At 45.7% G+C, this 15,494-nt stretch overlaps 1 protein-coding gene across 4 annotated transcripts in view; it reads left to right on the forward strand.

Moving 5' to 3' along the window:
* TRPM8 (transient receptor potential cation channel subfamily M member 8) overlaps nt 1–15,494 on the forward strand; it is a 124,126-nt gene that overhangs the window by 33,263 nt on the left and 75,369 nt on the right. For all 4 annotated transcript variants that reach the window (XM_040357555.1, XM_040357554.1, XM_040357552.1 and 1 more), the window contains 4 exons: nt 3,164–3,237; nt 5,980–6,136; nt 7,918–8,095; nt 15,217–15,389. In XM_040357555.1, the coding sequence (XP_040213489.1) occupies nt 3,164–3,237; nt 5,980–6,136; nt 7,918–8,095; nt 15,217–15,389 (582 nt within the window). The remainder of the gene's footprint in view (nt 1–3,163; nt 3,238–5,979; nt 6,137–7,917; nt 8,096–15,216; nt 15,390–15,494) is intronic.

A 15,494-nucleotide genomic window follows, 5' to 3' on the forward strand; every position in this document is an offset into this window, starting at 1 on the left:
AGAGCTTTCCTTTGGTGGTATTTGATCACCTCTGCGGTTTTTATTTTTTGCGCTATAAACAAAAATAGAGCGACAATTTTGAAAAAAAAAATCATATTTTTTACTTTTTGCTATAATAAATATCCCCCAAAAATATATATATAAAAAAATTTCCTCAGTTTAGGCCGATACGTATTCTTCTACCTATTTTTGGTAAAAAAAATCGCAATAAGCGTTTATCGGTTGGTTTGCGCAAAATTTATAGCGTTTACAAAATAGGTGATCGTTTATTCTTGCAATTTTATTAATTTTTTTTTTTTTTACTACTAATGGTGGCGATCAGCGATTTTTTTCATGACATTATGGTGGACACTTCGGGCAATTTTGACACATTTTTGGAACCATTGCCATTTTCACAGCAAAAATGCATTTAAAATGCATTGTTTACTGTGAAAATGGCAATTGCAGTTTGGGAGTTAACCACAAGGGGGCGCTGATGGGGTTATGTGTGACCTCATGTCTGTTTCTAACTGTAGGGGGTGTGGCTGTAGGTGTGACATCATTGATTGTGATTCCCTATATAAGGGAACACACGATCGATCACGGCGCCACAGTGAAGAACGGGGAAGCTGTGTTTACACACAGCTCTCCCCGTTCTTCAGCTCCGGGGACCGATCGCGGGACTCCAGCAGCGATTGGGTCCGCGAGTGCCACGGCCGAGGTCATGGAGCTTCGGACCAGGTCGCATGCACGCGCGACCCCGCGGCTGGGCTTAAAGGGCAACGTATATATACGTTGATGTGTCCAGCCATGCCATTCTGCCAACGTAAATCGGCGTGAAGGGGTCCTTAAGTGGTTAAGAGGCTCCCCTGTCCTCCACTCATTACCTGTATTCATGGCACCTGTTTGAACTTGTTATCAGTATAAAAGACACCTGTCCACAACCTCAAACAGTCACACTCCAAACTCCACTATGGTGAACACCAAAGAGCTGTCGAAGGACAACAGAAACAAAATTGTAGATCTGCACCAGGCTGGGAAGACTGAATCTGCAATAGGCAAGCAGCTTGGTGTGAAGAAATCAACTGTGGGAGCAATAATTAGAAAATGGAAGACATACAAGACAACTGATAATCTCCCTCTATCTGGGGCTCCACGCAAGATCTCACCCCTGTGGGGTCAAAATGATCACAAGAACGGAGAGCAAAAATCCCAGAACCACACAGGGGGACCTAATGAATGACCTGCAGAGAGTTGGGACCAATGTAACAAGGGCTACCATCAGTAACACACTACGCCGCCAGGGACTCAGATCCTGCAGTGGCAGACGTGTCCCCCTGCTTAAGCCAGTACATGTCCGGGCCCGTCTGAGGTTTGCTAGAGAGCATTTGGATGATCCAGAAGAGGATTGGGAGAATGTCATATGGTCAGATGAAACAAAAGTAGAACTTGGAGTTTGGAGGAGAGAGAATGCTGAGTTGCAACAAAAGAACACCATACCTACTGTGAAGCATGGGGGTGGCAACATCATGCTTTGGGGCTGTTTCTCTGCAAAGGGAACGGGGCAATTGATCAGTGTACATGAAAGAATGAATGGGGCCATGTATCGTGAGATTTTGAGTGCAAACCTCCTCACATTAGCAAGGGCATTGAAGATGAAACGTGGCTGGGTTTTTCAGCAGGACAATGATCCCAAACACACCACCCAGTCAATGAAGGAGTGGCTTCATATGAAGCATTTAAAAGTCCTGGAGTGGCCTAGACAGTCTCCAGATCTCAACCCCATAGAAAACCTTTGGAGGGAGTTGAAAGTCTGTGTTGCCCAGCAAGAACCCCAAAACGTCACTGCTCTAGAGGAGATCTGCATGGAGGAATGGGCCAACATACCAGCAACACTGTGTGACAACCTTGTGAAGACTTACAGAAAACGTTTGACCTCTGTCATTGCCAACAAAGGATATATAACAAAGTATTGAGATGAACTATTGATATTGACCAAATACTTAGGCCCAGATTCTCATACATTTACGTTGCTCCTGGGCAGCGTAATGTATGTGATTTACGTTACACCGCCGCAGGTTTACAGGTTTACAGCCTGATTCTCAGAACACTTACCTGTAAACTTGCGGCGGTGTATCGTTAAATCGCTCGGCGCAAGCCCGCCCAATTCAAATGGGGCGGGCACCATTTAAATTAGGCGCGCTCCCGCGCCGAGCGTACTGCGCATGCTCCGTCGGGTAAATTACCCGACGTGCATTGCGCTAAATGACGTCGCCCCAACGTCATTTGCTTAGACGTTTACGTAAATGGCGTCCAGCGCCATTCACGGACGTCTTACGCAAACGACGTAATTTTTTTTAAATTCGACGCGGGAACGACAGCCATACTTAACATTGGTTGCCCCTCCTAATAGCAGGGGCAACCTTATGCGTCGCGTACGCTACGGAAACTACGTAAATTCTCAGCGTCGACCGCGCGTATGTTCGGGAATCTCGCGTAATTACCTAATTTGCATAGATGACGGGGAAAATGACGATGCGACACCTAGCGGCAGGAAAAAAAATTGCTTTTAAGATCTGACAGCGTAAGAGCCTTACGCCTGTCAGATCTAATGGGTATCTATGCATAACTGATTCTAAGAATCAGTCGCATAGATACCCGGGCCAGATGAGGAGTTACGACGGCGCAAATGGTGTTGCGCCGTTGTAACGCCTTTGAGAATCTGGGCCTTATTTTCCACCATAATTTGCAAATAAATTCTTTCCAAATCAGACAATGTGATTGTCTGGATTTGTTTCAACATTTTGTCTCTCATAATTGAGGTATACCTATGATGACAATTACAGGCCTCTCTCGTCTTTTTAAGTGGGAGAACTTGCACAATTGGTGGCTGACTAAATACTTTTTTTGCCCCACTGTATGTGCGAATTCCACGACACTACTCTCCACAAAAACCAGGAAGTACACAGGAAGTTAACTTTTTTTTTTTTTTTTTACATTATGATTCCATTGGCTAGAACATCAATCGCAGCTATGTCCAACTCCTGAAATTTGCAGTAATATCGTGGTAAATTCGCACCTCACACAGGACAAAAAACTGAACAAATTCGCAGCGGTGTGAACCGAGCCTTAGCCTAAAAAAGGGTTCCTTTCTTTGATGCTACATGTGATTCTCACATTACAGGATGCTGTAAAATTTATTGAGGAGAACTTCAGGAAGAGGGAGTGCATAACATACACCAAGGATTCAAGATCACTGTAAGTATACATTTCAATCCTTAATGTCCCCCAGGGGGTACTTCATATGCTCCCAACTGCTAAATCCGACTCCAAGATTTGGAATTCTTGCAATCTCCTGTGGGCAAAGTACAAGTACAGTGGTCCAGATTATGCGCTACTGTACACCATTGCATGGTTTCCCAATAGTCTATAGGAGATGGAGGCAGTTTGGAGAAAGAAGTGAGTATTCGTGGCCCTAAATGCACATCCTGATGCCGCGTACACATGATCGGAAATTCTGGCGAGAAAAGTTTGATGTGAGCTTTTGGTCGGAAATTCCGACCATGTGTAGGCTCTGTTGGAATATACAGCAAAAATTTGAGAGCTGGTACTCAAATTTTTAGACAGGAAAAGTCAGAAATTCCGATCGTCTGTATGCAATTCCAACACACAAAAAAACACGTGTGCTCGGAATCAATTCGACGCATGCTCGGAATCATTGAACTTCATTTTTCTTGGCTCGTCATAGTGTTATACATTACCGCGTTCTTGACAGTCGGAATTTTGTGTGTCGGAAAAAAATCCATGGTTTTCTTGCCAGAATTTGCGATCGCGTGTACGCGGCATTAGAGATGATCACTGCCACATTGGATAGTAGTAAATACATAATCACACTCTCTCTGAGGTGTAAAGTATCACCTCAGAGTGCCATTATGTAATTACTACTATCCAACCCTTTCTTAGGTTACTTATCGCTATATATTTAGCATACTTTTTGCAGTTTATTTGTTGCTACTTTATAGCATATAGTCATTAACTTTTTTTTGTTTGGGTACTTGCAAAATACTTGTGCAAATACTTGTGGGTATGGTCTTGATTCAGGTTTATTGTGGAAATCTTTGAGCACAGTTAGATCTGTGTATGCTGCTCGATCTGTATATGGAGTTGTTTTTTGGTTAATTACATTTTTTGCCAGATTTTTTCAACCATCACAAGTCTGTGGAAAACTGCAGTAGATGGCAAATTTGGAGCACGTCATTATTAATGAGTTATAAGACAGCCAGTACTTACTTTATACAAGAACAGTAAAACCTTGGTTTGCGAGCATAATTAGTTCCAGAAACATGCTTGTAATCCAAAGCACTTGTATATCAAAGCAATTTTTTTACAGGGTATGAAAGAGAAGAGAGGCACCTCTTAAGTGTAGCAATAATTTGCTAATGTTGTACCTTCATTAAATGTAACCATATTGCTACACTTAGGCCTCGTACACACGGCCGAGAAACTCGACGGGCAAAACACATCGTTTTGCTCGTCAAGTTCCTTGTGAAGCCGTCGAAGATCTCGGCGAGCCAAATTTTCCCATTGCCGTCGAGCAAAAAGAAGACATGCTTTCTTTTTGGCCCGACGAGATCCTCGGCGGTTTCCTCGTTGAAAAGTGTACACACGACCGATTTCCTCGGCAAAAAAAAAACCCAGCAAGCTTCTTGCTGGTTTTTGCAGAGAAACTCGGCCGTGTGTACGAGGCCTTAGAGGCTCCTCTCTTCTTTTTTATACTGAGGACTCGTACACACACTCGAGTTTCTCGTTGGAAACCAGCCCGACCAGGAACTCGACGAGCCAAATTGAGACTCCCGTCGAGGAAATAGAGAACTTGCTCTCTTTTTGGCTCGACAATTTCCTCGATGAAAAATGTACACACGACCGGTTTCCTCGGCAAAAAATCTCTCCCACCAAGTTTCTTGATGGATTCTGCCGAGAAAAACGGTTGTGTGTACGAGGCCTCAGATGTGACATGTCGCTACTCTTATATCAAGACATCGCTTGTATATTAAGGCAAAATGTATTAAAACATTTTGCTTGTCTTGCAAAACCAAGTTACTCTCAAATCAAGGTTTTACTGTACCACTATTGCTTACAGTGCCTTGAAAAAGTATTCAAAACCCTTGAAAGAGTATGACACAACTGCAAACCTACCAAGACATGGCCATCCACCTAAACAGACAGGCCAGGCAAGGACAGGAGAGCATTAATCAGAGAAGCAACCAAGAAGCCCTTAGTAACTCTGGAGGAGCTGCAGAGATCCACAACTCAGGATAACTATTAGCTGTGAACGCCACATATCTGGCCTTTTTGGAAAAGTAGCAAGAAGAAAGCCACTGTTGAAAGAAAGCTATAAGAAGTCCCGTTTGCAGTTTGCGAGAAGCCAAAAAATCCCAATAAAATACATTTACATTTATAAATGTCAAGGGGTATGGGGGCCTTTTTCAAGGCACCCCCTTGTCTTGCTGTGCTTTATATTGGTTCAGCATAAAAATGTCCATACTTTTACAACTTTTAGGGCACTTTCACACTGAGGCGGTGGGGGTGCTAGCGGTAAAGCACCGCTAGTGTTGGCGGCGCTTTACCACTGTTTAAGCAGTTCTTTGCCACCGAAGGGGTTAAAAGCATCCATACAGCGCCGCGGCCGAAGAGCTTTACAGGTGCTTTGGCAGCGCTGCCCATTCCTTTCAATCGGCAGGGCGTTTTAGGAGCGGTGTATACACCGCCCCAAAGATGCTGCTTGCAGGACTTCTTTTAATGTCCCGCAAGCACACCACTCCAGTGTGAAAGCATTCGGGCTTTAAGACTTGAGTGACAGGAGAGGCGCTTTACAGGCATTCTGCAGGCGCTATTTTTTAGCGCTAAAACACCGGTAAAGCGCCTCAGTGTGAAAGTGGCCTTATACTTTAAAATTGTATTCCACAAATGAGTATACAAAAATGTGTTTCCTTGTTGTAGAGATGGCATTTGTAAATGTGGATACTCCAAGATTCAACATATTGAAGGGACTCAGGTCAACCAGAACGATAAGTGGAACTATAAGAAGCACACAAAAGAGCTGCCTACGGATGCATATGGAGATATTCAGTTTGAAGCATTTGGAAGAAGAGGCAAGGTATGTTATTAATATACACCTCAGGTGCACAGACACAATTTTAAAGGCAACCTTCTTTAGGCTCCATTCACACTAATGCGTTTTTTGGTGCATTTTGCAGAAAAGCAGGGACATTTTTTAACATGGGTTCCTATGGAACATGTTCACATCAATGCTTTTTTGTGCCTCTGCATTTTTGGAAAGGGTCGGGGACTATTTTCCCCGCAAAAAGCAGCGTTTTGCATGCAATAGAATTCAATGGAGCCGCATCCAAAATGCAAGTACCACGTTTTTTCCGCGATTTTTCCGCGATTTGCGTTTGTTTTTTGTTTTTTTTTTAACCTGTTTATAGCTGGTTGTTAAAGGAAAAAAAAACGCAAATCGCGGCAAAAACGCACGTCAAAAAACGCAGCAAGCACCGCAAAAACGCTGAAAAGCAACATGCATAGGTGTGAATCGATCCTTCCTGCTTCTACAGTATGCAGGAATTAAAAATAAAGCACATGGCCAAATGGCTAAAAACACACACATAAAAAGTTTGATGTGCAATGTGTTTTACGCTTACTGTAATGCCATTTTAATAATTCAATACATTTGTTTAAAAAAAATATTTGGGCTATGGTGTTGGCTTGTGCTAATGCCTGAGCCGCTTTCATGGGTTGTTCAGAAGAACGGCATAGTATTGGAAGTTGCTGGGATGTACTTATGACAGGATGTAAAATGATTTGTGCTGCCTTAATTTAGGGTTTTTTTTTTTGGTTGACAAGCTAGCCAGATAAAAATATATTTTTGTTGTTGGAATAAACCTGACATATTGAGAAGTTTAAAAGAAAGATAGGTGTTTTGGAATCAGACAAGTGTCTGTTTTGAGTATCTGCACTTGGCCTCATTTCCAATATAAATACTGTATACGTGCACATAGAAGAAGAAAACACGCTGACACCTTTGTTCAGCTAAATTAAATTTATTTTATTGCTTGGGCATATGGCCTTCTTTATAGTAAAGCATGAGTCATTGTTTGCAAAAATTACCTTTCACATGATTATCACATGTTTTTTGTGTTGCAGCTTTTCATTCAATTCACGTTTATCAATTTTTAACCATTAGCGCAGAATTTACCCCCTTTTCCTTACATTTGCAATGCAGCATCAGTCGTAGATTGTGCTGTCATTCATGGATTGGGTGATTATTTATCTAAGGGTCTTCTAGTTAGATTCATCCGGGTTTCTCCAGTCTCTTTGGAGGCCTCAGTATTCCTTTTTTCCTTGATGGGAGTGGGTGTCTGGAGGGGCCATTTTGAGTAAGGAGATTTAGCATGTATTTAATTAGAGTATTAAGCAATCCATAACAGTCCCCCCTTGAAATGTCTATTTCCTATTCTGTCCCTAGTAGGCAGTTTAACTCATCTGTCCTCATGTGCCTAGGAACTTTTTCCTTGCTGTACGTTAGACGGGTGGTGGCTGACCCATCACCCCCCTTGCCACAGTCTTTGCACATGTGGAAGTCAGATGCTATCCCTACGGCTGAATGATCTTATAAGTTGTAGATATGGGGAGGGACATAGGGCTTTTCATAGGGTAAGGGGCATGTTGTAGCCTGTTCTCCCAGTGGATAGGCATGTTCCTGGTTTTGACTGGGTCATCCTTTTTAACAAGGATTTCCCATTCTTATCTGTTCTATTCAGTGTACTCTGAAGGGTGTAACAAATGATATCATTATTCTTATTGATTATTATAGATATCAGATATTTACAGGTACTGTCTTTTAGGCATAGTTATTCACTGTGAATATTCTCATTTTAGTATATTCGCTTGTCCCGGGAGACAACACCAGAGACATTGTATGAGCTCATGGCAAAATACTGGCAGCTTAAAACACCAAACCTCATCATCTCTGTGACGGGTGGGGCAAAGAACTTCTCTCTGAAACCAAGAATGCGGAAGATCTTTAGCCGTCTAATCTACATTGCACAGACCAAAGGTAACTTGGGAGACCCCAATAGTATTTGTGTGGGATTAGGAATGATCGCGAGCAAAATATTATTACAGCCTTTTTGCAGAATAAAATAAAGTGTGAAATTGTATTAAGACATGAGACCACCGGAAAACAAGACATTTAACAGAATAGATCAGAATGATCAGACATGAAGCAACTAACTTGCAGTTTTTTGAGCAGGTAAAAAGTTAGAAGCTATGGGCCAGATTCACAAAAAAAGTACGCCGGAGTATCTGCTGATACTCCGGCGTACTTTCAAATTTGCCGCGTCGTATCTTTATTTGTAATTCACAAACAAAGATACGACGTCTTTTGGCTAAGATCCGACAGGCGTACGGCTTCTGTCGGGTGGAAGAGATAGCTGCACCCTAGATGCATGAGATATAACACCAGGATAAATTGCCACAAAAAACTTTTTTTCAATTTTTTTTCCCTTTTACTGGATTCCAAACTGAGAAGTTGTTGGTTTTCTAAGCAAACTGGGAGTGATGTTATGAAAGCACATGAACTTTTTGCACATATGTTATGACCTTGCACTTTATATCTATACCAATTTAGACTTGCTTGTTGGTAAATTAATTGTTTAAGAGACATATATTTTTTATTTAAATCTTGTTTGGTGGCACAGTAGTTGCACTTGGCACTACGCAATTGTACATGCTCGTGAGAGCTGGATATTGCAATTTATTTATTTATTTATTTGCATAGTTATTTATATTGTGCTTTATCACGTATATCACTGCACTGGATTTTGCACTTTATTGTATCACATATAAGTTACTAATATTTTGTGTCATCGCATAACTAGACCAGCGCAGTAACAACATTCTTCTATGTACGGCTTCGTACGCCTTCGGATCTTAGGATGCAATACTTCGGCGACTGCTGGGTGGAGTTTGCATCGTTTTCCGCGTCGGGTATGCAAATTAGCTGTTTACGGCGATCCACGAAGGTACGCGCGTTCGTCGCATTCTCTTACGTCGTCGCTAGTTTTTTTTTCCCGTCGCAAACTTACGCCTGCTATTTCATGGCTTAGATTTAAACCAGCCATGTTAAAGTATGGCCGTCGTTCCCGCGTCGAATTTCACATATTTTTTTTTTGCGTAAGACGTCCGGGAATACGAAAGGACGTAACGCACATCGCCTTTCAAAAAACACGTCGGGGCGCCGTAATTTCGCGCAAAGCACGGCGGGAAATTTCCTAACGGAGCATGCGCAGAACGTTCGGCTAATTTAAATGGTACACGCCCCATTTGAATTAGGCGGGCTTGCGCCAAACGCATTTACGTTACACCGCCGCAAGTTTACAGGCAAGTGCTTTGTGAATCAAGCACTTGCGCTGAAAACTTGTGGCGGTGTAACGTAAACGAGATACGTTACGCCGCAGCGTAGGTACCTAAATCTGGCCCTATAACGTTAAATAGGTTCATGATGGCTAAAGACATGCATACACTGCAGAATAATGGAAGCTGCACAAACACGGACTCAATATGGTAATGTTTCTGTGACTCAGTCAGGGTAACATGGCTGCACAGCATAGTCTCTATAACAGTGGTTCTCAACCTGGGGGTCGGGACCCCCTTGGGGGTCAAATGATGATGTGCCAGGGGTCACCAGATTCTGGGCTGTTACCGAAGCCCACACCACACTTTCTCCCAGCCTTTTTGCGGCTGCCCAATCACCGTTTTTGCAGCCGCTCATTCAGTTCACGGCATGGCTGGAGGGCAGAGACTAGAGGTCAGCTGACTGGTGAGGAATGTAAAGCGGGAGGGGCTAGAGGAGACCCTATCTCCTGATTTCGACATAGGTGTCACTGCTACGAAACACCACAAAGTCGGAAACACAGTGAAGCCAGAGACAGTGAGTAACACTACCTGTGATTATAGTTGCCATTAAAAGTCCCCACTACAGTACTCAGATCAGCAGATGACCATGATCAGGAGCAAGTTAGCCAATCAGAACTCCCCGCAGCACTGCCACTTATCCCAAACCCCCCCCCCCCACCAGCACTGCCACTCATCCCAAACCCCCCCGCCAGCACTGCCGCTCATCCCATACCCCCCACCTACCCACCAAAGAGTAAGAGAAGGAAATAAAATAGAGAATACATGAAAGGGAGAGGAAAAGAGGGGGAGGAACAAATAAAAAGGGAGAGAAAGAGCAAGAAAGACAGCGATGGGGGTAAAAAAACAAGAAATTAGGATAAAGAGATAAAAGGGAAAAAAAGGAGAACAAAGAGAATGAGTAGTACATACTAAAATGTACTTTAAGGGTTTTAATATTGTGCGAGTCGAAGGGTCTCGAGAAGCGCTAAATTTCCGTGGGTTAGGGGCGCATACTAATTGGCTTGCTTTCGGTGCCGACAACCCACGCTACAAAAATAATTTTACTGTTAGGGGTCCCCACAACTGGGAAATTTTATCAAGGGGTCACGGCACTAGAAAGGTTGAGAACCAATGCTCTATAACAAGAAGAAGTCAAGAAGAAAATTACCACATAGTTACATAGTTAGTCGAAAAGAAAAGTCCATCCAGTTCAAACAATCAAAGGAACAAAAAAAAAAAAAAATGATACAATCCTATATTTACAATACTATACCCACAGTTGATCCAGGGGACAGTGGCGGCTGGTGAATTTTTAGAATAGGGGGGCGCCAGACTCCGACCCTCCTTGTTGACCACTCCCTCTTCTCATAAGCCACACCCCTTATATAATCCACCCACTCCGCCCCTGTATTCCACTAGTGTCAGAAGTATTTAGCAAGAAAAAAAAATCAATGCAATGAAAAATTAAGAAATGTCTACATTGCTTTAAACAGCTTTACAATACCATGATCTAACAGCAGACGGGACAGAATCAAAGACTGCAAATACTGCAGAGTGTATAGTGGTGGGTGGTATGTGTAGGAGAGGGGTGCGGAGTGTATGGCGGTACATGTAGGAGAGGGGTGCATGGCGGTACATGTAGGAGAGGGGTGCGGAGTGTATGGCGGTACATGTAGGAGAGGGGTGAGGAGTGTATGGCGGTACATGTAGGAGAGGGGTGAGGAGTGTATGGCGGTACATGTAGGAGAGGGGTGAGGAGTGTATGGCAAGACATGTAGGAGAGGGGTGAGGAGTGTATGGCGGTACATGTAGGAGAGGCGTGAGGAGTGTATGGCGGTGCATGTAGGAGAGGGGTGCGGAGTAGGGGTGCAACGGATCACAGTTGATCCGTGATCCGAACGGGTCACCCCCTTCGGATCGGATCACACTGTGATCCGCGGATTGCCACGGCTCCGGAGCTAGGCCGAAGCCGCGGCCTTTCCTAATGTTACGGCGGCGGCTCCGGAGCTAGGCCGAAGCCGCAGCCTTTCCTAATGTTATGGCCGCGGCTTCGGCCTACCTCCGGAGCCGCGACCATAACGCTAGGAAAGGCCGCGGCTTCGGCCTAGCTCCGGAGCCGCCGCCGTAACATTAGGAAAGGCCGCGGCTTCGGCCTAGCTCCGGAGCCGCGGCCATCTTGGTACACCCGGCGGCGGCCCTCCTCTGTTTACACCCACAGAGGAGGAGCCCGCACTCGGCCACACCGCTCGGGGAGTGCCTGTCGGTAACTAGCTGAGGGGGGTCACTGTACTGAGGAGGGGTCACTGTACTGAGGAGGGGTCAGTGTACTGAGGAGGGGGGTCACTGTAATGAGGAGGGGGGGTCACTGTACTGAGGGGGGTCACTGTACTGAGTGGGGGTCACTGTACTGAGTGGGGGTCACTGTACTGAGTGGGGGTCACTGTACTGAGGAGGGGGGGTCACTGTACTGAGGAGGGGGTCACTGTAATGAGGAGGGGGGGTCACTGTACTGAGGGGGGGTCACTGTACTGAGGAGGGGTCACTGTACTGAGGAGGGGTCACTGTAATGAGGAGGGGGTCACTGTACTGAGGAGGGGGTCACTGTACTGAGGGGGGTCACGGTACTGAGGGGGGGTCACTGTACTGAGGGGGGATCACTGCTGAGGAGGGGGGGTCACTGTACTGAGGAGGGGGATCACTGTACGGAGGGGGGATCACTGTACGGAGGGGGGGGTCACTGTACAGAGGGGGGGATCACTGTACAGAGGGGGGATCACTGTGAGGAGGGGGGGATCACTGTGAGGAGGGGGGGGGTCACTGTGAGGAGGGGGGGTCACTGTACTGAGGAGGGGGTCACTGTACTGAGAGGAGGGGGGGTGTCTGCACTGAGGGGGTACTATAGTTGGTGGGGGGGGGGACATGTGGATATTACAGTGGGGGAGATTTTTTTTTTGCCGATCCGAAAAATGATCCGATCCGTGACTCCTGATCCGAGGAACGATCCGAACCGTGAGTTTTTTGATCCGTTGCACCCCTAGTGCGGAGTGTATGGCGGTGCATGTAGGAGAGGGGTGCGGAGTGTATGGCGGTACATGTAGGAGAGGGGTGAGGAGTGTATGGTGGTGCAAGTAGGATAGGGGTGCGGAGTGTATGGCGGTGCATGTAGGAGAGGGGTGAGGAGTGTATGGCGGTGCATGTAGGAGAGGGGTGCGGAATGTATGGCGGTGCATGTAGGAGAGGGGTGCGGAGTGTATGGCGGTGCATGTAGGAGAGGGGTGCGGAGTGTATGGCGGTGCATGTAGGAGAGGGGTGAGGAGTGTATGGCGGTGCATGTAGGAGAGGCATGAGGAGTGTATGGCGGTGCATGTAGGAGAGGCGTGTGGAGTGTATGGCGGTGCATGTAGGAGAGGGGTGCGGAGTGTATGGCGGTGCATGTAGGAGAGGGGTGAGGAGTGTATGGCGGTGCATGTAGGAGAGGCGTGAGGAGTGTATGGCGGTGCATGTAGGAGAAGGGTGAGGAGTGTATGGCGGTGCATGTAGGAGAGGCGTGAGGAGTGTATGGCGGTACATGTAGGAGAGGGGTGCATGGCGGTACATGTAGGAGAGGGGTGCGGAGTGTATGGCGGTGCATGTAGGAGAGGGGTGAGGAGTGTATGGCGGTGCATGTAGGAGAGGCGTGAGGAGTGTATGGCGGTGCATGTAGGAGAGGGGTGCGGAGTGTATGGCGGTACATGTAGGATAGGGGTGCAGGGCACATTACATGGGGAGGGGTGCAGGGCACATTACATGGAGAGGGGTGCAGGGCACATTACATGGAGAGGGGTGCAGGGCACATTACATGGAGAGGGGTGCAGGGCACATTATATAGGGCACAAGGTAAAAAGGCAGCTGCTGGACAGTGTAGAGTTAATTGTACATCCCATTGGAATTAAGCTGATCAGCTGTGCCTGTGTTGGGGGGGAGAGCAGATAATATATATATTACTAGGCTAAGCAGTTGGAATGCTGGGATTGCAGGGAGATAACTGGTCTGATAAGAGGCAAAGTACAAGAGAAAAAGGCAGCATTTCTAGCTCAGTGGGCTGCAATACTAGCTCAGTGTGACTGAAAAGATAAAAACATTGTGCAGCTTCACAGAGACAGAGGGGAGATATGACAGGGAGAGCCAGTGGAGAACATTCTGGAGGGAGAGGGGTGAACACAAACGGAACCATGCTGGCTGCAAGAGAGTGACACATGAGAGGAGAAATTAACTCTCAGCTGGAGAGAGAGAGAGAACCTCCGATCCCCACACTCACCTTCAGCTTCAGGCTCAGATTCGGCACTGTCAGCTCCAGTGCCCATCCATTAGTGATCCGATTCCTGAATGATTCCTGCCTCCATAAGTTTACTAAGGGAGAGGGGGATCGAGAGCAGGCATCTTCACCTGGCTGCAGGTTCACTCTGATGCGTCCCTCTGAGATGCATAGTGCTGACGTCACTTCCTGTTGTCGGCACTATGCACAGTATACACTGAGTGCCGTGCACCCGCCCGGTCACAAGTCCATCGCGCCGGAAGCAAGTGGCGCGATGGGCATAGCCACAAAGGCATATTTTGCCTGCCAATGTAGTGCCTCGTCTGCAATCTTGTGATTGCACAGACGTGGCGCTACTCGTACCGCACTGCACCCGGCGCCCAGCGCCCGGGCACAGTGCACATAGGGACCTTTTTTTTGCTTTTTTTTTTTTTTTTAAAGGGACATGTTTAAATAAAACATTTTTTTTTTTTTTACTGACTTGGGGGGAGGGGGGGCGGCGCCCGGGCGCCCCCTATGGATGGGCCGCCACTGCCAGGGGAAGGCAAAAAAAAACAATAAAACATGCTCCAATTTGCTCCAGCAGGGGAAAAATTAATTCATGATCCCTCAAGAGGCAATTGAATGTAGTTGCCCAGTTAAACAGTGCATTGAGATCAGCTTGTAAATTGGAGACATCCTGTAAGGACGTTATTCCACTGCATAGCTTGGTGTCATCCGCAAACACTGAAATGGTACTTTTAATCCCAGACCCTAAAGCATTTATTAATATGTTAAAAAGTAAGGGTCCCAGCACTGAACCTTGGGATACACTAATAATAACCCTTAGACCATTCGGAGTAAGAATCATTAACCACTATTTTCTGAATACGGTCTTTAGAAAACCGTTCAAAGCACAATTACTTGTGATAATCTTCATCAACAGTATTCCTCTTAGTGAAATCCAAGTAAAACTGGTGAGCAGCTGGAAAAATCCAAGACCCAATTTCAATGGGCTACCCCGTTGGAACTGCAGTACTCTGGTATCAATCGGGTAGGGGTTACCTACAGTTGCTGAGTATTCTGGGGAAACTGTGTGAAATAGGCTCAACTGCATGCACGCTGGTTCTGATAGAGGAGACCTTTCACCTGGCTGCAGATCACTACTTCTGCCTCAACAACTTTGGCTTCCCTTTGCTGCTGAGGGAGGAAAGCTAAAGAATTTATTCTTGCTGAGTGTTTCCGGGAATTGTTGGAACCAGAGTTGCGGTAAAAGAGGTTAAATGGGTGATGATGGGGAGAACTGCCTGTGTTGTTTGTAGCGATCGGGTCAGATTCCACTTTCACCAAGTGGAGTATAAAAAATAAAAAGAGAAATATGATTTGTTGGAAGACAATTTCTTCAGGCACTTTATATTGTGTTTAACTATTGTGTTGATGCATTGGTAGAGGAGGTTTTCTTTAAGATGCAAGTCTTTGTTAAATTATTTTCCTTTTCCCACACTTAGGAGCCTGGATATTTACAGGTGGAACTCACTATGGTCTTATGAAGTATATAGGAGAAGTGGTTAGAGATAACACCATAAGCCGGAGCTCAGAAGAAAAAGTAGTGGCTATTGGTATCGCAGCCTGGGGCATGATCTCGAACCGGGACACACTGACCCGGACATCCCCAACAGAGGTGCATGAATTAAAATTTACTATATTCTTAATGATTTTGGAGCTAGGGGTGCTAACATATTGACCATATTGAACATATTATATTCCTGTATCAAACTTATATTAA

Source organism: Rana temporaria, chromosome 6 (assembly GCF_905171775.1).
Source record: "Rana temporaria chromosome 6, aRanTem1.1, whole genome shotgun sequence".
NCBI classification, from domain to species: domain Eukaryota; kingdom Metazoa; phylum Chordata; class Amphibia; order Anura; family Ranidae; genus Rana; species Rana temporaria.